General features: G+C 38.5%; 1 protein-coding gene across 2 annotated transcripts in view; it reads left to right on the forward strand.

Moving 5' to 3' along the window:
- Nucleotides 1-18,281: 18,281 nt before the first annotated feature.
- Nucleotides 18,282-24,769, forward strand: part of LOC122809624 (cytochrome P450 2J6-like) — a 673,826-nt gene continuing 667,338 nt past the window's right edge. Inside the window, exon 1 of one of the 2 annotated variants that reach the window (XM_044081258.1) lies at nucleotides 18,282-18,578. In XM_044081258.1, coding sequence (XP_043937193.1) covers nucleotides 18,420-18,578 — 159 coding nt within the window. In that variant the 5' untranslated portion in view covers nucleotides 18,282-18,419. The remainder of the gene's footprint in view (nucleotides 18,579-24,769) is intronic. The other variant, XM_044081257.1, reaches the window with a different exon arrangement.

Here is a 24,769-nt window from a genome sequence, read left to right on the forward strand (position 1 = left end):
AGCAATTCTAACCATGTGGGTTCTATCCTTGAGCCAGTTTGCAATCCATCTAGTGACATAGGGATTTATACTTAAGCTGGTGAGCTTATCTATAATGCCTGAGTGGGGTATTGTATCGAAGGCTTTTGCAAGGTCCAGGTAGGCTGTGTGGACCACCTTCCCCTCGTCAATCGCCTTGGTGACTGTTTCAAAGAAATCAACCAGGTTTAAGAGGCAGGATCTGCCCTTAACAAAGCCGAACTGGGTAGGATCCAGTGTCTGTAGGTCCCCAATATCTTTATTTATGAGGTCCGTGATGATCCTTTCCATAGCTTTGCAGACCAAGCTAGTCAGGCTTATGGGGCGATAGTTTCCAGGATCCATTGAGGCACCACCTTTATGAAGAGGGACCACTGTTGCTGTACACCACTCTTGTGGCACATATCCTGTAGTAAGGCTGAGATTGAACAGTAGTTTTATGTTTGGGTTTAGCTCTTCTTGGAGTTCATGTAGGACGCAGCCCGGGACACCGTCTGGTCCCATTGATGCTGTGTTTTTTGCTTTGGAGAGGGTGGCTCTTACCCGAGCATCTGAGATGTCAGGGGGGCAGCACTCTGCTGGGATAGATATTTGCCCTTTTGGTGAGGATGGGGTGGGAGAAGTTTGCGCTGAACCTGTCAGCTAGGATGTTGGCAATGTCTGTGGGTTCAGTGTATTTTTTGTCATTTTGGACTAATTCTGAGAATATCTGGGAATTACCACCCAGGTTCCTAACATAACTAAAGAAAGCCTTGTGATTATCCTTAGTGTCCTGTGCAATTTTTCTCTCGAAGCTTGCCTTAGACAATTTTATGAGTGCCCGTAGTTTTTTGCTAATACTGATCAGTGATGCCTTCCCTTTTTGGGATTTTGCTCTATCATTTAGTAGCTTCCTCCTTCTATTGTATAGTTTGTTTATGGCTGGGGTCCACCAGACAGGATGTCTGCCTTTGGTGGATTGGGTCTTGGTTTTATTTGGGATTGCATGATCCATGCATTCCTGAAGGTGTTCATAGAATGCGTTTATAAAGGATTCTGTGGTCTGGGCCATATTTTCCACAGGCCCTGGGGCTTTGAAGGATTCCACCTCAGTTTTGAGGAGTGTGAAATTTGTTTTAGAGAAGTTTTTCACTGTGGTTTTCTGTGCAGGGGGTGGGGTCGGGATGTGAATATCCAGTGAGATTAGTTTATGGTCTGATCTTACCAGTGAGGGATACACTTCTGTTCTGGAGCATAGAGTCCCCATGTTGGTGATGATCAGGTCCAGTATGTTTTCCCCTCTTGTGGGAGTGGTAACAAGTTGTTCCATAGCATTTGAGTTTATAAATTCTAGGAACCTTTGGGCTAGGGTGTTGGAGCTAGAGTAATGCTCCCAGTCTATGTTTGGGTAGTTGAAGTCACCCAATATAATGGTGTTTGGAGAGACCTTCATATTTTCCAGTCTTCTCAGGAAGGCCAAGTGGGGTTCCTGGATTTGGGAGGGTGGTCTGTAGCAGGCTATAAACTGGAAGGCAGTTTTACCCACTGTTAGTTGCACATGGATAGTCTCTGATGCTTTGTGCTTTGCCACCAACCTGGATGTGTGGGTATCTTTGATGAATATCGATACTCCCCCTCCTTTTGTGGTTCGGTCCAAGTTTTGGGGGCGAAAAGCATGGTATGAGGTATAACCTGGTAGTGCTGGGGTGCTCTTGGAACCCCTGAACCAGGTTTCTGTTACTGCACAGATATCGATGTTCTCCATGCTAAGGAGAGTTTTGAGTGCGTGCATCTTGAGGTTTAGACTTCTGGCGTTGAGTAGCATTACTCTTAGTTTCTTATCCCTTGTGATACCTATGGAGGTGGGTTTGTCTTTTGAGCCTTGCCTAAAAAAGGCACTATGGGGGTTGCAAGAACCTTTGCCAATATCCGAAAGCCCAGGGGCGACAGGTGCAAGCCGTCCCTAGCGAAGCATTGTGGCTTGTTGAGCATATCATCCCAAGCTGACAGGCATTGGATCCCCTTTGAATGACACCAGTAATTAAGCCAATTGTTGAAATTGATCATCTTGTCTTCATATTGTGGCATCATTCTTGGTGAGGGTAAGATGCTACTCAAGGTCAGGGTCATACCGGCCTGGGCTACATGCTCAGAGAGCTCCTTTAAGTCTCTTTTCATGTAGTCCAGGGAGGTACGTCTCAGGTCATTCACACCAGCATGGACAATGACTGAGTCATATTTGTACTTGCCTTGGAGTGACCTGAGTGCTTGTGTTATGTGGCAGATCCTAGCACCCAACAGGCTGCTCACCGTGACCCTCTCCTTGTTCAGCCTGGTGAGCAGGACGTCAGTGTGCCTGACGATAGAGTCACCTATTACAAGTGTATCAGGTCTGTTGTTTAGTCTTAAGGGCTGTGACTGTTCGGCACACTGGCTTTGTGAGATATGTGTTGCACGTGTTTTGTTTTGGGGTAGCGGTTGCTTGGGTGTCTACTTTGGATGTCTCTGCTGCTTAGGCAGATCTTTATTTAGAGCCTCCGAGTGTGTTTTTGTGTGATTATGTGTTTGGTTTGCTGTCGCGGTAGGTCTATGTGAGACTGGAATTGTAGTGAGTGTGATTTCCTTCTCCTCCTGACTGGTTATGCCAGTACTGAGTTGACAGAGTTTAGCCTCCAGTTTGGCTATATGGTTGCATCCCTCACATGTGTTGGAATTTGTTGGGAGGAGGAGAGGGTTGTCTGTGTACATGAGGCAGTTGTAACATTGCCTCAAGATTCCCAGATTCACCAGCTGGACTGGAGAGAAGATTGACAACTGACGTTTGGACATGCTAGAATAATATTGGGAATTCCTTAATAATTGAAAACAAGGGCCAGTGGGGAGTAAGAGTGTAGTGCTTTTAATTTTTAGTGCTGACTTGTATAATTGCTTTAGTGAGCACACATCCAAGCTGACAGTCCGGTCTCCACGATCTGGCCTCATCCAAGCCATTGACCTCAGTTTCCACGATCACAGTCACCATCCACAATCCTCTCCTACACCAACCTCGTCTTTGCCAGCAATGGTCCAGTTCCACTTCCACAAACCACTTGGATCTGGCACAACACCCTCCAACAACATCCAGCACTCGATCTCTGCCATTCACTCTTCCTAGCTCATCTCTCCTCACACAGGCTTGAATAGCCATGACCAGGCCAACCATTCCACCACTCCAACCACTCCAAGCTACCTGAGCGAATCGAACAATTACGCGTCCAACCAATCCACCATTCCACTGATCGAACAACACCATGACCATCTCCTCTCTAATCTCGACCACCAGCGACCAAGAAAAAATATCCGACTATGGGGAACTAGGGAAAACAGAAACAAACTAAGAAAACAAACAATGGGAGCCAAAGAGGTTGCTGCCACACAAGTGCTGCCATCTTACAATCATCATAATAAATAAATACCCAAATGGGAGCATTAAACATGTCCAAAATGTAAAATGTAAAATGTAACCTCCTGATAAAAATGAAAGCAAAGACCCCACACACAAGTAATGAGGCACATTGAAAGAAAGATGCAGGAAATGAATGACATACACATGCAGAGAAGACCTTCAGTCCCTACCCCATTGTAATAGAAAATGGAAAATCAGTCACATTAACTTAAACTATTATTTAAAAATAGAAGCCATAAAAGAAAAAAAAAAAACTAAGTTAACAAAAATGTATGTTAAAATAATAATAAAGCATAAATAAAATTGCCACAGAGACCCAGTCAAGAATAGGCAAGAAGCATACCATTAGCTAAATCAGCTTAAGAAAAATGATGGGAGGCCTGCCGCTACTTACCTGAGGGGTGGTAGTCATAGTCCTATGGTTCACATAAGAGTAAACGTAGTCAGAGAATAGAAATGCGACACCCGTATTTAAATAAGCTAAGAACCAACAAAGCAGCATTCATTTTATGAAATCTCAGCCCTGCAACAAAATGCCCACATCAGTTTCACTCATTTGAAACAGTATAAAATAACTGAAAAACAGTGTAGGTATCAGGAGGAATAAGTCATGTACGTGTAAAGTCCTGAGTATCTTTGGTAATTTTCAGATCCTGAAAACTTCTGAGATAACCTGAGCTTAACCAAGCTGAGTGCAGCTGCCTTACAGCTTACCAAAACAGCTTCACATTTTCTACTATTTACTGTAAAGGGTGTCCTTACATCCTTACATAGACACCCTGCTTGAGTTTTTATAGAGGTGGAAAAAGGGAAAATAGTAAAGCTAGTAATATGGGAGGCTGAAAACAAGAGATGCACAGAAGGAGTACATTAAGATGATTGTGTAGAAGGAAATGGAAGAGAAGGTTCACTGTTTTTGTGTGTGAGGCTAGACCCCTTATTTCTCATTTGTTTTTTTAAGAGGGCGTTTGGAGATGTACTAAGGGTAGACAGTATAGGAGAAAGGCTTATTGAAAAGCTACAGAAGACATTTAGACATACAATACAGACAAAATGGATAGAAACACAATGGTGGCCTGACATGGGGGTGGCAAGACATACAGATGTCAGACAGACAGGCACAAAAGAGGAGAAGAAGGAGGAGATCCAGGAGCCAGGTATTAGCCAGATTCAGAGGGCTTCAAATATCCCCCTCTCTGATGCATCTGGAAGGGGTAACCAGATGGTATGGGGGTGAAGGCCTCCACTGGCTTGAAAGTCAGAGACGACTAGATCAGCAAGTCTTGTACCCAGCTAGGGAAGAGAATGCAATGGGTGCAAGAGCAACTACTCTCTCAACCATGCCCTCAAGCTCCTAATGATCTCAGCTTACAAGGCTGCCACTGGCCATGGGTCCACAGTGATGGAGCCACCATCACCATCCTGTAACACCTTTGGGCAGGCAGGGGAGCCAGTAAACAGTTCTTCACCTCTAAGACTTGTAGCAGAGCTATTCCAGAGCCTTCAGGATGTTTAAAGTAGGAAGATAAAAGCAGTAGCACAGCTAGGATGCGGAAACTGGGGGAACTGCCCTGGGTGAAAAATGTCCTCAGTTGATCCAGATGTCTAATGCAATACTATCTTTTAAAAGACAGTATTGCATTGCCAGTCAAACCTGGGCACTGTAGCACTCATTGTGTGTTCAAAACTGTAGCAACTGCTTGCTACATTGTTGCAAACAATTTGCTACAATTTAATCAAAAGATCATTTTTTTAACTAAAACCTGAGTGCTGTAGCTAACCTGTAGCAACTGTAAAACTGGAGCTGAATTTGTTGGGCAGCAAATTTGCAATATCTTCCAGCTCCATTAACAATCACTTCTGCGCATTGTTGTATAGTGCTTTTGAGATTTTGGACATTGCTAAAGAAATCCTTGTGGTTTTCCTTGGCCTGGGAGGCCATCTTTATGTCAAAATTAGATTGTGTAAACTTAATTTGCTGTCTTAGTCAGTTATACAGATGAGAGAGTTTATGATTACAAAGTCTAGGAATTTCTTGGCTTGCATGTTTGGGGTCATGCAGGACTCCCAGGTTATAAAGGGATAGTTAAAGTCACCCATGACTATGGTATTGAGTTGAATGGCAAGTGTTCCCATTTGGTTGAAGTATGAGCTATGGGTTTTGTGTGTTAAAGAAGGAGATCTATAGCTTGGAAGGATTTGACATGGGACTCTACCTGTGGTAATATGGCTATAGAGAAGCTCCAGTGTGTCATTCTGTTTGACCTACCTTGAGTTATGTTTGTTTTTGATGCAGATCAGGGCACCTCCAGCTTTATTCCCTGCCTGTGCAATAGCTGGTATAAATGTATGGAAGGCATTGTCTCTCTTCACTGTTGGACTACTTTCTATGTCTTTAAATGAAATCTCAGTTACTGCACAGATGTCTGCATTCTCCAAGGTGAGAACAGCTTGAAGGGAGATAAGTGCAGTTTCTGGTTTAGGCTCCTGGATTGAGCAGTAGCACCTTCAGATTCCATTGGGTTGATTTTGCTAAGTCATAAGGGCTGTCAGTTGGCATTGCCTAAAAAGACACTAAGGGGAAGGACAATGTTTTAGCAAATATTCAAAATCCCATTGGGGACAGGTGCAGAACATCTCTGGCAAAGCAATGTGGTCTGTTGGCCATATCCACCAATGCTGAGAAATATTGTACTCCTTGTGAATGACAGCAGAAACTAGGTCAATTGTTAAAGGCAATCATCTTCTGTTTGTATAGTGGCATCATCCTTTGTGAAGGTAAAATTCTGCTCAATGCTTGGCTCATATCAGCCTAGGACACAAAGCCCAAGAACTCCATAAAGTATCTCTTCGTTTGGTCTATGGAGATATGTCTCAGGTTATTTACACCCCCATGGACTATGATTGAGTCATACTAGTACTGGTGGTTCAGTGACTTAATTGCATGAGTAACTTGATGGATCCCGATAAGTAACTGACCATAATTTACTCTTTGTTCAGACTGGTGAAAGGGGTATCCATACATCTCAGAATGTCTTCTTCTTTTGGCTGCTCCCAATAGGGGTCACCACAGCAGATCATCTGTTTCCATTTCTTCCTGTCCTCTGCATCTTGCCACACCAACCACCTGCATGTCCTCTCTCACCACATCCATAAATCTCATCTTAGGGCTTCCTCTTTTCCTGTTATCTGTCAGCTTCATCCTTAGCATCTTTTTCCCAATATACTCTGCATCCATCTTCAGCACATGTCCAAACCAACGTAATCTTGCCTCTCTGGCTTTGTCTCCAAATCTTCCAACCTGTCCACCCTCGTCACACCCAGTGCAAATCTTAACATCTTTAACTCTGCCACATCCAGCTCTGACTCCTGCCTTTTTGTCAATGCCACTGCCTCCAACCAATACAACATAGCTGGTCTCACTACCTTCTTGTAGACCTTCCCTTTCACTCTTATTGGTACTCGTCTGTCACAAATCACTCCTGACACTCTTCTCCAACTAATCCATCCTGCCTGTACTCTCTTCTTTACCTCTCTTCCACATTCACCATTAGTCTGAACTCTTGATCCCAAGTATTAAAACTCATCCACCTTCAACACCTCTAGTCCATGCATCCTCACCATTCCTCTATCCTCCCTCACATTCACACACATATATTCTGTCTTAATTCTGTTGACCTTCATTCCTCTTCTCTGTAGAGCATATCTCCACCTCTCCAGGGTCTCTTCCACCTGTTCCCTACTCTCACTACAGCTCACAATGACATCTGCAAACATCATAGTCCACAGGGACTCCTGTCTGATCTCGTCTGTCAACCTGTCCATCACCATTACAAATAAGAAATGGCTCAGAGCTGATCCTTGATGTAATCCCACCTCCTCCTTAAACACATCCCTCACTCCCACCACAGACCTCATCGCTGTCACACTATCCTCGTACATATTCTGTACCACTCTTACACACTTCTTTGACACTCCAGACTTCCTCATACAATACCACATCTCCTCTCTAGACACCCTGTCATATGCTTTCTCTAAGTCCAGAAAGACACAATGCAACTCCTTCTGACCTTCTCTATACTTCTTCATCAACACTCTCAGAGCAAACATAGCATCTGAAGTGCTCTTTCCTGGCATGAAACCATATTGCTGATCACTAATCATTACCTCCCTTCATAACCTAGCTTCCACGACTCTTTCACATAACTTCATGCTGTGACTGATTAATTTAATACCTCTGTAGTTACTACACCTCTGCACATCACCCTTATTCTTAAAAATCGGTACCAAAACACATTTTCTCCATTCCTCAGGCATCCTCTCACTTTCCAATATTTCATTAAACAATCTAGTTAAAAACTCCACTGCCATTTCACCTAAACACCTCCATGCTTCCACAGGTATGTCATCTGGACCAACAGCCTTTCCATTTTTCATCCTCTTCATAACTATCCTTGCTTCCTCCTTGCTAATCCACTGCACTTCATGATTCACTATCCGCACATCATCCAACCTTCTCTCCCTCTCATTCTCTTCATTCATCAGCCCCTCCAAGTACTCTTTCCATTTGCTCAACACACTGTCCTTGCTTGTGAGTACGTTTCCCTCATTATCCTTTATCACCCTTACCTGCTGCACATCTTTGCTAGCTCGGTCCCTATGTCTAGCCAATCGGTACAGGTCCTTTTCTCCCTCCTTAGTGTCCAACCTTTCATACAACTCTTTATATGCCTTATCCTTAGCCTTCGCCACCTCTGTCTTTGCCATGCAACTCATCTCCTTATACTCCTGTCTACTTTCTTCATCTCTCTGACAATCCCACTTCTTCTTCGCCAGCCTCTTTCTCTGTATACTCTCCTGTACTTCCTCATTTCACTGCTAGTTCTCCTTGTCCTCCTTCCTCTTTCCAGATGTCACACCAAGCACCTTTCTAGCCATCTCCCTTACTAGCTCTGCTGTAGTTACCCAGCTATTCGGTAACTCTTCACTGCCACCCAGTGCCTGTCTTAACTCTTTCCTGAACTCCACCTCACAATTACACTTTTTCACTTTTCACCATTTGATCCTTGGTGCTGCCCTCACACTCCTCCTCCTCTTCTTGATCACCAATGTCATCCTACAAACCACCATCCTATGCTGCCTAACTACACTTTCCCCTGCCAACACTTTACAGTCTCCAATCTCCTTCAGACTGGCCCTTCTACATAAGATATGATCCACCTGTGTGCACCTCCCTCCACTCTTGTATGTCACCCTATGCTCCTCCCTCTTGTTAAATTACATATTCACCACAGCCATGTCCATCCTTTTCACAAAATCCACTACCATCTGGCCTTCTGCATTCCTTTGCTTAACATCATACCTACCCATCACTTCATCATCCCCTCTGTTTTGATATTCATACATCTCCGAATGTAGGCACCTATAACCAGAATATCGGGTGTTGTGTTGGCTTGCCTTTTTAACTTTGTAGTTTAAACTCCGTAGGGTGTAGCTGCATGCTTGGTGTTGAGTGTTGTTTAAGTAGAGTGATTTTGGGTTTGCAGAGGATAATTGATGTAGGTGAAGTGTACCTGACGACCCTTTAGAGTTCTCCATACTATGCAGATTGGAGAGGATAGCAAACAGGGAGAGTAATTATTCCACCAGGAATCTACCTTATGAGAGTCATGACAGGGAGTATATGTCCAGAAATTGCTCTCACTGGGTAAAAAGGTGAGGGCAGATGAGTCAAAGGTTGATCAAGAAATAATATCTTTAGATAAAAGTGTTTTCAAAACCCTGAAGGGATACAATATTTTTAATTATACATTAATTGAAATTACCACTACACCTCTCCTTCTTTGAAAATGGTTTTATGTTCATTCCAGTAAATTAATTGATTTTGTGGACTCTTTGACAGAACTTAAGTTGCTTTGTCAAAAATTGAGTATGGCTATTTTATTTGAAGGAGTCGAACAGAAAATTGGGTCCAACAGCTCATGTCACAGAAAGAAAAGGGCACTTTATCCACCACTACTCCATATGGTTTTGTAAAAGTATTTGAGGTGGACATATCTATGACCAACATGTCTAAATATAAGCATTTTAATATGTCCAGGGAAGAAAGAGATTTGTTAAACTCTCTAAGAAACAACAACGATTTAAGGATAATAAAACCCGGAAAAGGTGATGGTAGAGTGGGTTTTGATTGTCTTGATTATTCCTGTGTTATGTTTAATATCTAACATGTATCTAATACATATTTGCACATGCCTTGCAATCAAATTAATATCACTTATAAGAAAATCAATATACAACTGTAAAATCACCTTACTCATGGTTGCAATACAGTAGAGACATATATTTTTCTCAACAATCCTAGACCAGTGATTCCTGCAATCTTTGGTATATCCAAAGAACACGAGAATATTATTGAACCTCCATTTAGACTCATATACACAGCTAGTGTGTTCTAAGACATATCCTTTGGCAGTGAATGTTGACCATTTGCTTAAACCTATTTTTAACACCAAACAAATCATTACTATAGAGCATAGCAGGATAGAGAAAATTCTTTTGACTTTTGTTTTCCATCTCCTGCTATGCTGTATAGTAGTGGTTGGCTGGTGTTAAAGTTGTAATTTAACTACTTTTAGAATTGTCTTATTTAGTCTTTTAAATCTATTTTTAAAGTGACCTCATACATGCTCAAGGACTCTTGGGATTTTTTAGCCAGAATAAAGAATGATTTCTATGAAAGTGATGTTAGCTTTTATACTATTGATGTCAACTTTTAAACTACTTATGTTATTGATTTGTTTACTTGCATTCCACATGGTGCAGGTTTGGAGTTTTTCCACAAAGCAATTTTGGCTTACTCATTTTTAACTGCCATTGACATAAAAATCATCACTGAGTTTGTATACCTGATTTCTGAAAACAACTTTATATTTTTTTTTTTAGGAGGAATATTACCAGCAGATTAACGGGGTTGTCATGGGGGTAGTCTGTGCCCCAATATATGCTAACTTGGTAATAAAATGTTAGGAAAAGAGATATATTTTTAGCAAGAACAACGTATTCAATTCCTATTGTAAACTATACTTAAAGAACATCGGTGACATTTTTATTTTATTGACAGGTTCTGATGAATTGGTGGATTAATGTATAAGTTGCATACACACTATTACCAACTTTCTTAGGTGCACTTATGATTATAGCAAAATTCAAGTAAATTATCTTGACTTTACAATTACTAACGGCAATGGAGTGTTTATGTCAACTATAATCAGAAAACAAACCTTTAGTAATTCTTAGTTACATTTTCACAGCAATCATCTTTTATTAATAAAGAAGAGTTTAGTTAAAGGAAATTCATCAGATTATCACAAATATTTTCTTTTGATTTGATATATGAGTTTGAAAAGGAAAAAATAATAGATTTTTACTTAGGGGATACCACAAGGGAGTGGTTCGTGTTTTAAGTATTAAGGTTAATTCCCACAGGACAACCAAATACAGACTTTTACTAGGTGAAGGTTTGCAGGACCAAATAGACAATAATTAACCCTTTTAAGATGGTGTTTAGTTTACAATTTAATTACAGATCTGATAGCATTTAGGAGATTACTTAAAACAAATGGAACATTTTTAAAGCTAACCGTGCAATTTTGCAATGTGTTGGTGAGCAACCAGGGCTTGTCTACACAGACAACCTGAAAAGGTTATTTGAAAAAATAAACATTTGGACATTAGTAGTTTAGGAGTGGTCCACCAGGTGTGATAATTGTAGGTAATGTCATTACATACATTTAACCCCTGTATTTAAGATCAAGAACAGTATTGGTTCTGTGGTAAAATTTCAGAAAGGTAATTGCTTAACTACTGGGGTAGTGTATTTTTCAAACTGCTCAGTTTGCCCTGCATTTTATGTTGGCAAAACTGACCATACCCTTAACAAACGTATTTATTAACACACATATGATATTAAGAAGAGAAATGTTAACAACGACCTTTACAAATACTTATTGATTTGTTCCAATTCTAGAACATTTGAATTTGCAGTTCTTGAAATGGTTTATTTTAACCTGACGGGATGTGCCTGGGAGATGAGACTGGATTATCAGGAAGTGTTTCGGCAGCTACAAATGAATGCTTCTAGTACTCCTGGGTTGAATGACCATGCATTCATTTTACAAGTGTTGAAGTTAAGAACAGACAAATTATAAACTGATTTAAAACGTTCTTACTTCCATTTTACTGGAGTCAGCAAATTTACGAATTGATGTTATTTTTGTATTTATGTATTTCAGAGTTTTTATTTTATTAAATACATTCAGTTTTCATATTGTGATATTGTTGTGGATATTTGATTAACTGAGCTTATAGCTTTAAGATGAGTTCCAAAGGTGGATTATGTCAGCATTTGTAATATTTATTGGACAATGATAATGGTGTTTCCTAGTGCTAATGAAGTCCAGTTTATGGTGGATGTAGATGAAAGTGTTTAAATGTGGAAACCTTTTATTTATTATTTTTATAATAAAATACTTGTGACTTATTTGACTATCCTTCCCCCATATCTTTGTTGCATATTTGCCTTTTTAATATAAAAACACACAAAGGTTAGCTAAAAGTGAACAACTAATGGAAACCAATTCAATAACTAGACAGGACTAAGCCTAGACTGTGGCTAAACTTATAGTAAACCCACTGTCTGATAAATTTAGCTCTAACTTTACTTTTATCTCCCCTCTGTCTGTCAAGATATACCTGAAAATGACTTGCCTCCAGCTATGTCACTTGATAAGATTGATATCTATATGGCTTAAAAGTAGGACATGGCAAGTATCATAAAGAAAATGGACAGGTGAAATTCTTGGTTAAAGTTAGGGTGTTCTACAGGGCTCTGTCCTATTCCCTTACTTGTTTAGATTGCATCCTTCAGACCTAACCTTTCCATCTGAGGTGTTTTACAGTCTATATGTAGATGACCTGAAACGGAATTAACCAATTACATGTGTTACTGATAAGGCATGTCTGCAACAGAACTTGGCCAAATTGACCATTTGGGCACAGGAGAATAAAATGCTGATAAATACATAAAAAATTAAGTATATGAGATTTGGGAACATGAACTGAAAAGTGAATATTTAATACAGCACACAAAAGACCTGGGTATATGGGTAGATCCAACTATGAGTGTTTCTAATCATCTCAACCAATTGGCTTATGATAATTATAGAGCTCTAGGTTGTATAAAAAGATTTACAAAGTCTAGGAAATCATAACTGATGACATTGTTGTTAGTTACATCAGACTTAAGCTTGAGTATGAAATAATAATATGGAAACCTTATAAGAAAACAAGCATGAGTAAACTGGAAAGTGTACGGCAGAAATATAACGAGAGCTTCCATGGATATAAAAAATTAAGTTATTATGAAAGAGTAAAGTATCTGAACTTGTTCAGTGTTATAGATATCTAAGAGGAGATTTTATTCAAGTATATAGAGCATTTAGAGTCAACTACCTCTGGGAATGTTTGGGGCTATCAAAACGTAGTAGATAATCATCACACTACCTATGTAGAATATTCTATAGGAATGAGAAGTGTACTAATTCATTCTCTAAGAGAACAGCTGATGCATGGAACAGACTACCAAATTACATTAAAGCAAGTACCAGTTTAGATCTTTTTAAGAATAGCCTAGACACTTAGTATAGGAACAAGTATTTTGGTGTACTGGCAAGTTAGAAGGGCATTAATGCTTGAAATATTTGTATGTATGTATGTATGTATGTATGTATGTATGTATGTATGTATGTATGTAGGTATCACACAAGACTAAATCCTAAAAGTACTATCAGAAACTAAAAATAGTGCATTGCTGGGTCCTTACTATATCCCTGGATGCATATTAAACAGCATGAAGTATGATTTACCCATGCCTCTAACAAAACTGTTTGTCTCAGGTTTCATACAGGTTTTGTACCAAATGTATAGAGAACAATCACACCTCTCAACCACTTAGCAGAAGTAATCTGGACAAAGCCTATATTAATGGAGGACCAAAGGCCCAAAAATAAGGACATACTTTAAGTATTGCTCTTATAAACTTAGAACATTGCTAGAATAATGGGATTTGTATTAATGTTCATTTTCTGAAGGATATGAAGTCTGATACATAATTGCATGCCTTTATTTAGTTATGTCAATCCCCTTTGATTTGCCAGAAAAACACAAATTTGATGAACATACAAAAAATATGAGGCGAAAATCTGGATAGTTGAGTGGTATAAGAACAACTACAGTCATTCCACTGTATAAGGGAGGGCCTTCCATAGAGCCAGACAATTAACAGACCCATAGGTCTGACCAGCCTCATATACAAAGCCATGTAATACCTTATCATGGAATTAATCACTCAGGACATAGGGATCCTCAAAACACTTGCCTCATCTCAGTTTTGATTAATCAAGGGTAGGTCATACTTACTCAGCCTGGTGGACTTTTTTGAAAAGGTCATCAAAGTAATAGATGAAGGCAAAATGGAACACACCACATACCTTTACCTGGTTAAAGCTTTGGACACAGTTTCCAACTTAGGCATAAGTAGACAAGCTAAATGTATTGGGAATAACCCTGTATGTCACCCTCTGGAATGCCAACTATTTCACAGATAGGACACAGATAATCAAACTGGAGGAAGTTACCTCCACAAAAAACACCAGTCACCAGTGAAGTCACCGAGGATTCTGTGTTGTAATTAATAGTATTAGTGGGGTTGGAACAGATGCAAGAATGGGAAAAACAGCAATATAACAAGCAAAACGCCAACAGAATGCAACTTTAATCCTGCAAATGACAAGCAGAATATAAGACTGTAGCAGCAAAACTGGAAGGTAAGCAGCTGTATAAGCACAGACATACAAAATCATGTAGCAAACTTTACAATACTGCTACTAGTGTAATCCCATTACAGTTTAAGGTACCAGAGTAGTCAGAAATTTACCAGTAACATGCTTAAGGAAAATATAGTAATACTAGACTAAAGGAGGACAACATCTAGCAGTAGTTCACAATTTTCCCACAACTGCAATTAAAACTATGAGACTAAGGCCCCAGACCAAGTTCAAAATACAAACAGCTAGCTTTTTCAATCAATTCTACTTATGGAGGTGTAAGTGCAATACAATGTGTAACACTGTCAGACCAGCTATCTGGAATTTTGTAAAAGAGTCTATGTCATTTGTAAATGTTGATATGATTTATACAGAACTGTATGTTATATACTGAGCTAAGATGTATCCACAGTGTACCCTGGTGGAACATAGAAGATTAACCTGCAAAACTTAAGAATAGTTGAGGTCACATTACTTTATAGCTGGGCCATAAACAAAATATGTTATCTCTCAGTTTTAGTTCAGTAGCAGACACAATGTGTAGAGCTAGAAGTTTTTTTTGTATTGTCTTGGAGAAAAGTAATTACTAGGTTTCAAATGTAAAAGCATTTTATTGTTTTACAACTTCCAAGATCTGCAAATATCTGAGAGATATGTATTTCTCACACAGAGATGTCAAATTCTGTTAAGTTTTTGTTTAGCGTGGGAACTGAAATCAGGTGACAAAAAGTGATGTCATCCAAGTTAACCCAGCAGTAATGTTTGATATTAATTTAAGAAATCTCTCAAAGAGAGACTATGCATTTTACATTTTGTCTTTGATCTGGAAACATCCACTCATCATCATCACCATCTGCATTTGCCTGTCTGTAAGTAAGATTTATGGCATAGTATCTCTTTTAGCTATAGATAGGAATATAGTAAGGATTATTTGTTTTCTGTATTTATTTGAGACTGTTCTGCAATGTTGTTTTAAATATTTCCTGTGATTTTGAATGCTGAAGTAACTGTGTTGATTGACTGAGTATTGTCTTGTTCTTTTATTTATTATTATTAAATATATTTAAACCTATCTTTGTGGCTGATATTTGTGAGGCATATTTAAGCTCTTAGACTACTTGCATATCTATTTGGTGACACTGTACAGGCTACTTATGAATAGCCTTGCAAGTCTTGGTCAAGACTACCACTTGAATTAATAGTAACATTATACAGTAGGATTGGGCACCCTTTGTTAAGGGCCTTATAGGTAGCTGATAAGGGTAGTTGGTGGCAGCTGGAACTACCTTATAGTCTAAGCAAAAGTGAACATAGCTAGTAAATGTGTGCCATCATTTCCCAGGTGTGTATGTGTGTTTGTATATCAATCAAATCTCAAAGTGTGTGTGTGTTTGTGTGTGTGTGTGTGTGTGTGTGTGTGTGTGTGTGTGTGTGTGTGTGTGTGTGTGTGTGTGTGTGTGTGTGTGTGTGTGTGTGTGTGTGTGTGTGTGTGTGAGCTACTTGGGCAGAGACACGAAGCACTGGTTGGACAGAGAGGGTGCTGGAGGTCTTAGCTTGGTCACTCGACTGAGATATCAAGTGTATAGCTATGCCAGTGGGGAGTCTTATTGTTGATCTGGAGAAAGAGGGAGAAACCAGCCCCAGACTGACTGGTCTCTGTGTGCTGTTAAGGCAAATTGCACTTTACAGTATGTGTACTTGTCATCCTCCCATTGTGTACATCCCTCACTGTTGCCAGTAGTGAGGAATGAGGCTCCTTGATTACTGGGTGAGTGCAGGGGCTTCACACATAATACAAATGATACTCAGATATTGCAGTAATTCACAATTCTCGCAAAATTGCAAATGATGCTCTCAGACTAAAGTTCCATACACCTGCCCCAAAGTCACAGCAATCATAATCCTACTACTTTTTGAAGTAACATCAGAGGCAATTGAGGGCTGTCTCCACTCTCCCACATTCACAACATATAATAAACAAAACAGATCAGATTAATACCTTAATTTTCTTACATAAGCCTGATTTAGTGTCAGTCACCGAATCATGGGTAAAGGCCAACACTCCATGTTTACACTATTTCTTCCCTTGTTACAACTTTACTTCTTGCTCCCCAACTGAAACCACCAAGTAAATAAATATAAATGAACAAAAAGAAAACAAGAAGGAAAAATAATAAAATAGTAAAAATAATAGAGAGAAAGCAAACAGGAAAAAAACAGCAATGATTATTAAAATATACTACACTTCTGTATGACAGGCCCAGGAAAGAGAAAAATAAAGTCAGACTAGCAACAGTAATAGAAATGCTAACATTAACATGCAATTATGATCAGAGATCCAATCATAATTATTTGTAGTGCATGGAGATTTATTTTCTCCATGTACTACAAATTAGTCAAAAGTAAGAATAAAAAAATGTGCTGGCATAGAAAGTCAGTAAAACACTGGGGAAGTGGTCAATGTCCTTATGTATTCCCTGTTTAAGGGAAACAGTTGTATATGTGTACTTTAGCAGACAGCAGGCAGAAAGCAGCTGAAACAAAGCCAGTTCATGCTCTGCCTCTGCTGTACAGAGGTCAGTGCTGTCTTCTTTTAGTGCAGACCAAACCTTAATAAGTTATAGGGGGTGTTTGTTAAGCACCCTTCTATATGTTGTTAAGATCAGGTCTTGTGCTACAGCAGCACTGAAGCAGGATATAATTTATATGTGTTTTGAGCATAATCAAGGTATGTCATGCAAGACACATAAATTAACCAACACCTATGATGTACTGGCAAGGAATCTGACTCTTCTCAAGTGCTGTTTATTTAACCTGCTGTGGGAGGGGGCCATGGTGCTAGCCAGTCCTTACTAGTCTTCTGGACATAAGCAGATGCCAAAGCAAACAAATGCATATTGAAGTATTTGTACCACTGATGTCATTGAACCCCTTGTGAGTTACTCTGTTCCTATTTGCTCAGAGTAAGGCAAATAAAAAGATAAACAAGGGCTGGGTAGTAAGACAAATACAAATGTTTCTGGCATCAGCCATCATATTAAATAAATAAATAAAACAATGATAAAACTGTGTTAAATAGGTGAAAAGATACTTTAATAAATACAAACCGTGAGGGCTTTATTAAAATTTCTTCAGACCATGTCACTATCACAGAAAACAATTATTAAATATCATTTTAAGCAATGAACAGCCAATAGATAAACAACTCTGATACACATGACATAAAAACAGTTAAAACCTTCTACTCTTCAATCTAGGTTTTAAAGAAACCTTGTCATCACCAGGTCTACCATATATTTATAATTTTAGTTTTAAGGTTATAGAGACAATTAGTGAAAATGGTAGACTTGGTGATGTTATTAATCATACTGAGAGCCATGAATTGTTTTGGATATTACACCTGCAAGCTGATAAAGCATTTGGACTTAATGACAAGGTTTCTTTAAAACCTAGATTGAAGAGTAAAAGGTTTTAACTGTTTTTATATCATGTTTGTCAGAGTTGCTTATCTATTGGTTGTTCATTGTTTAAAATGGTATTTAATGATTGTTTTCTGTGATATTGACATGGTCTGAAGAAGTTTTATGAAAGCACTCACCATTTGTATTTATTAAAGTACCTTTTCACCTATTTAACACAGTTTTATCATTATTTTATGCTTTTTGTGTTTTTGGTTTTCGTCTGGTGGTTTTGTCTTTTAAATAAATAAAACAGACCTACATTATTTGAACTTTGCATTAAATGGCTAACTGACTTACAATGCAGCAGCAATGAAAAAAACATGCTTGATTTATTTAAATGTGAATAAGCAAAAAAAAAAAAAAAAAAAAAAAAACAGTTCATCAGATTACCATTGTGTTATTTATTAAACAAATCAAAAATAGCTCTTGACACCTTAAGGCCAAACATGACTGCATGTTCTGTTTGTATTCTCCTGCTGTTACAGGTGTGGCTGCCATTATTTCCCAGCATAAAAGGACACACCAGTTGTATGGGCTGTGTCTAGTAAAGAGCTGTTATACGTTTTTTGGGCACAAACATACTTAGCAGTAAACCAGTTGTTTTTGTTTTTCTCTCACCTATTACTAAATATGATCTATTTCTGGCTTATTCTTCCTTCTATTGTAGTTGTACTTCTGTTCTATAAATGGAGGAGACCAGCAAACTTTCCCCCAGGTCCCTGGGCTCTGCCTATTGTTGGGAACTTCATGCAGGTGAATTACAGTAACCCACTGCCAGATCTTGAAAAGGTACAGTACTGCCTCTTTGGTTACTTTTTTATTAAATGCTTAGTCTCTGTGATGTAAGAATTGTGTAGTTATGTTTCACACCTATGCTTTACATCGTAATCCTTTTTATGCAATGTGTTTATTATGTATGAAATTATTTTGTCTGAGATTTAGATGGATACAAAATTTTCATGTATTTTATGTTTTAAGGCTTGCAATTAAGGTAAAGTAAAGCTTTAAAGCTGAACCTAATGGAAAAGAGCTAACAGAATTGTATAGATTTTATTATAAGAGACAATAGACCAGATAGCATACTATTCCTAGGTGCAAACAAGGGCTCCAGCTAAGGATAGGGTAAAAGAACTAAACCACCTAAGTGGCCATGGGCAGACGGGCTTACAACAATGAAGCCTAAACCAGTTTAAAACACTTTTCAGTGTCCAGAAGTAAATTAGTAAATGATTGTCAAAGCATGCATGTTGCAAGAGAAAAAAAATCCTTTGTCATTGTCAAATGTCGACTGCATTGTTAAAGACCTGCTGAAATGTGGTATGTGTGTATGGTGGGAGGGTAGAAGTAGCATGTACCACACAAAGCAAGTGTTTTTCAAACTGAGGGTTGACAAGTATTGTTTTAACTTTATTTATGCATCTATTACAGTTGCATGTCAGGACAGTTTGAGAGAGCATAGACTCTATATAGCAGAGACCCAGGGAGAAAAGCACTCTCAGTAAATAATGCAGTAATAGTCATAAATATGTACTGTAAGTTTAAAGTAGTAAAGATAAATCATTGCATGTATCTGCTGCAGTTATCTTAAACAAAGTCACATGTCAAGACAGCTGATTTCTTAATACTGTAGCATTGCATAACAGTTAAATAGACAGTGGTCATAACCTCTAACACTGATAATTATACAGCCAGACTATGTACATGCATTGCAGAGAATGTTTGTATTTAGTAAGTCAACATATAATGTACATCATAAAGTTCACTCTATTATACAGACAATGTAACGTCAGGATTCCATCAAAAAAGGAGTAGAGATCATTTTTTTAAAATGTCAGGAGAGACTTCTAAGGCTGTTTCTTGTGATTTTTATTTTACTAAGGTGCAAAATATTTCTCAAGAAAGTGTTTATTGTAGTTTGTATTAGGATGTATCATCTATCTATGTTTTTAATATGCATTATTTGTGCATGATTTCAATGTGCATTACTTGTTAGTCTGCATGTAATGAATGCATACTCTTGTTTGTGTTTCTGCTACATACCACTTGTTACAGAATTATCTATCTTGTATTTATGTTACTGTATGTTGTGTTTATCTTACTGGGGAGCTTTTCTTTCTCCAGGCCACTAATGATAAGGGATCTTACATGATCCAGATGGACTGTACCTAGTAAACAAATGCAAAAAAAAATGTATAAATACAAGGTAATGTTGGGAGAGCTGAAAATATTACTATTCAAACTGCTGTATAACTGAATAAAGCAGTATATAATAGTACACAGGCTAATAGAGGTAGCCTGTAGTTTTGGAACTTGCTGGGCAACTTGATATTCTGGACCTGCATGGAAGAGACAGAATGACAAGGTTACCATAAATGAACCCGATTACCAGTGTGCAATGGCTATACTTTTCATCCCTTGCACTTTGGTATTTATCTTGGTTTAAAAGGGTACCTATATGCATCATTGTTACATCTGTACAGAAATTAAATGCTTAGAAGCATTGTCTGTACCACTTTCTTAGTTACACATACACAAACAGAATTTATGTTGCTCAGCACTATAATTATGACAGACAAAATAAATACTGTTTATAAGTATCAGTGTTCCGGACCAAGACATGTATGCATACTTGACAAAGAAATATTCTTGAAGCATTACAATTTATTGTAAGAATAGTATGATTTCTGCCTTTGTATCTCTTTAATTTTCCCTTGCCTCTGTGTTTTTTACAGGTACTCTAGTTGTCTTCTATCTTCACAACAACATGGTTTACTGGTAGCCCTAAAACTGCCTCTATATATAGCATTATTGCTTGCTGTTCTGGCTAATTTGTGGATGAAGAGTAGAAGACAGATATTTCACATAAGTTAATTAAATAGCCTTAGTACAAAAATAAACTTTGGCAACATTAAGCACAGCAAATAGACTGCAGCCAGGATTCAGGAATAGCTGTAATGTTGCTAGGCTGTTATAAATAACTTGATTGGAGTTACATGATGTGTCCCAGCATGGACTAAGTATTCCTATGTTTTTACAGATCTTTGACTTTCCAGGGATAGTGTTTCTTAAGTGAGCCATTCACTTGTAAAATCAGCAGGTACTATGTCAAAATGAAAAAAGGTGACATGACCCTGATCTGCAGTATACATGTAGCATACTCTCCATGATGTGCATTCATACACACACTCATCAAAACACCACCTTTGCACAACACAGGCATAACTGAGTGCCAGTGCAAGAGCTACACAGCAAAATGCCTACCATCTTTATATTATATTTAAGAAGGAAAGGGGGCAATAGGACAGTCAAAAAGAGGGGGAGAAAGCTTAAGGAACACACAGAAGGGCAATGGCAAGGAAAAGTGGTATGGGTAGGGAATGAGGCAATTTATTTATTTATTGTTTGGAACAATTACCTGTTTCATGTTTAGAGACGAAAGATACAGGGGGAGAGAAACAGCAAGATTATAAGTGTAAGAAGTAGGGTTTAGACCACAAAGTTAGACACCCAAACATAACTTGGACAAAGAATGATGGCGTTCAACCCTCCATCTCCAAAATTTGGAAGACTGTCTCATAATGTGGAAAAATAGGCAAAATGTGGAAGACTTATTTATTATTTTACTTATTTATATTTAAACATACAGGGAGAGAGAATCAGGAAGATTATATATGTAAAAAGTAGGGTTTAGGCCACAAAGTTAGACACCCAAACATAACTTGGACAAAGAATGATGGCGTTCAACCTTCCATCTCCAAAATTTGGAAGACTACTTCTCATAATGTGGAAAAATAGGCAAAATGCGGAAGGCTATTTATTATGTTATTTATTTATATTTGTTTATTGGGGAAAGTCCGATGGAGTAATACTCATTTTCCCTGAAGGCCTGAGGAGAAAAGCTCCATTTGCTTACATTGTTGTATACCAAGTTCCAGTTAAACACAGAGTAGTTACATTTGTATTTACATTTATAGTCAAACAGTAGTTACATTTATACATTCTAAGATTTTACAGAGGTGGAAGTTACTAAAGAGAAAGCCCATGTGCAACTTGTGGATTGTACAGGCAGTGGTTATATATTTGAAGAGTATTTGAAGAGTATTGTATGTTGAACACAAAGTCTGAACCTTGTAATGAGCATGTGCAGGACCAGGATTGGTTAGGATGTTGTTTAAGCAGTGGTTTAAAACGTTTGAGTTTGTTGGAGAGTTTTATTTGTATGGGAATACTATTCCAGAGTTTACCAACATATTGGGAGTAGAGTGAGTCTCCTGTGAGTTATTAAAATCTTACCAACAACTTCAACTAGGAAGCTCACAGGATGGTCAAAATGTGCTTCCATATACTTATAAAACATTTTTATGAATTAATATAGTTCACTATTATTTATCGCAATTATTAGTTAAAAAATCTTAACAACGAATGCATGCCAAAATGTTTCAATGTAGAACAGAAGGGAACATGGACTCTTTTAAGAGTCAAAAATAGCAATGTTGCTCATAATGAGGTAAACTTGAAAGGTGCGGATGCAAAATTGGTACTGAAAAGGTGACAGCCAGCCAGATAGATAGTGGACAACTGGTAATGGGGAGGATTAGAAAACAAATAGGGGAAAATGAGTTACACACAAGAAAGGAAACACCACGATGAGAGGATAGGGTAGAACAAGGGCCACCTGCCAAGCTTCAGCAGTAGAGATCCCAAGCAGAAGTCTTTCATCTCTGTGACTGACATCATAGCTGGGTGGTAAGGACCATGCAACTTTGCTGCTCTAACAGTCATATGAGGATGCAGAGCAGGCAGTCCAGGTCTCAAACCGCTGGTATGCTACAGTTTGGACCAGCCTGTGGATCTCCCAGCAGGTGAACCAAGGGAACTTCACCAGTACTACTCCCTGATGAGGAACCTACACTTACCACCAATTCGCATGTAGACTAAAAGCCGCATGTGAGCCCTCCTGGTTGCCTCCTTAGGATGATCTACTTCACTATGCAAGGAGATTGACCTAGTGACTGCTGGGGACCCAGCATTTGGTGTCAAAACTGGTGCAAGGTGCTTCTGGTACTATCACACCACCTCTTATTCCACATCTGAAATGGCCAAATAAATAAACATAAATGAAGAGAAAGAAAGCAAAAGGAAAAATAATAAAAATAAAAATAATAGAGATAAAGCAAACAGGACAAAACCAGCAATGCTCATTAAGATGTGGTGCACTTTTTTATGGCAGGTCTAGGAAGGAGAAAAATAAAGTTGGTACAGCAATGGTAATAGAAATGCCTTTGGAACCCCTGAGACATCACTAAGATATCAATTAGGGGATATAGGGGTGCATTGCCACCTCTGTCTAGGACAGTGGTAAAGGCTAACCAGTGTGTATGTGTGCAGAAAATGCAAGGAAGCAAGGTAGAAATAACAGAAATATACAAAGAAATGTACAGCCCTGTGGAGGTAGCAGTGTACACGCAGGTATTATGCAAAGTGTGGCAAATGTTATGACATTTGACACAGACTGGCACCAATGCCTTAGAACACCAACAGGAATATGCAATGGACACATAATACATGTGGTAATACTAGACCTCAAAGAAGTGAAAAACAAGGGCCGTGGTGCACAACTGCCTGACAGTTGTCATGGCCATGTCATGCCAGGTGAGCCTAGCACAGTTATGGACACTGGCATCAGCACTAATGCACTATGAATTGGCAGGCATCAAGGGTAGTGCCCATTTGCAGAATGCTGGTAACACAAACTATGAGGTAACATAAGACCCACAAAAATGAGCTTCATACCTTTCTTAGGCCAATTGTAGCCACTGGTGGTTTTAAAACATAAGTCCTTGCTAAATATGTAGATATGAAGTTGAACATTTTTTTTTAATGACAAGATATATGTTTTGAGGCACTCTTGGCATTGCTTAAAATTATTAGCACAGCTGCTATATGATGGTGATGTTATGATTGATGTTAAAGATTGTTTTTAGTGATCCTGCACCATTTGGGTCTGGATTGATGCCAGGAAGTTTTGATTATCGGAACTTCCTTTCCCGATGAAGAAATTAATTTTGTGGGGAATTTAATGGCTCTTGTGTTAACCTACAACTTTGTATTCTTTGAGGGAGGAATTTTATAAACAGGTGAGAGGGTGTTGCCATGGGGGTAACCTCTGCACCTGCTTTTGCTAACATCATCATGTGGTATTGAGGGCACATTTATATGAGGAATAGCACTTTTTATGAGTCTATTTCCATTTATTTGAGGTTTCTTGATTATATACTTTTACTGCAGAAGGGAGCTGAAGCTAGGTTACAGGTATTTCTCAAGTATATTAAAGAGACTACTGATTTTTTTTAATTTACTTTACTTTGTGATTTTAAAAGTATTATCATTCTAGATATTAACATTAAGAAGAGTTTGCATAATGTGAAAAACAAATGTAATATTTATAGAAAAACAACTTTTCTAATGCTGTTTTCCACTACATTATTTTTCATCCTATTTGCCAAAAGAAAAATGGAATAAAAGAACAATTTATCAGGTTATCCCACTGTATAGCTAATGACAGCAGATATATTGACTAAGTTGTTTATTTTGAGGGCGTACTGTAAAGATATGGTGGAATTAATAAGGTGTCCTGTTGTTCAAGGTTATGAAGGCAAATACTGTCCCACATTTTGAGTGGGGAGCCTGCACTTTTTGAATATTGACAAGGAAAGAGGTAATAGGTATTAAGTGAGTTCCAGAGGTCTATGTTTATTCCGTATGGGTATTTGAGTTCAAAGGTGAGGGAAATTGTTAACTATGAATTGCAAGTTAGTTTTTGATTCTGTTTATACTATTCCCATATTAGGGGTAGCCTCAGTCTTTGTATCATAGGTTCATAGATTACTACTAGGTTAACTGCCCTTGTGGGCTATTTTAAGCCTAGCCAGTTATCCCATGTGAGAATCAAACCCTGCACCTTGTGTCTGTAAGGCAAA

Source organism: Protopterus annectens, chromosome 8.part0 (assembly GCF_019279795.1).
Source record: "Protopterus annectens isolate FY-2018-M chromosome 8.part0, PAN1.0, whole genome shotgun sequence".
NCBI classification, from domain to species: Eukaryota; Metazoa; Chordata; order Ceratodontiformes; family Protopteridae; genus Protopterus; species Protopterus annectens.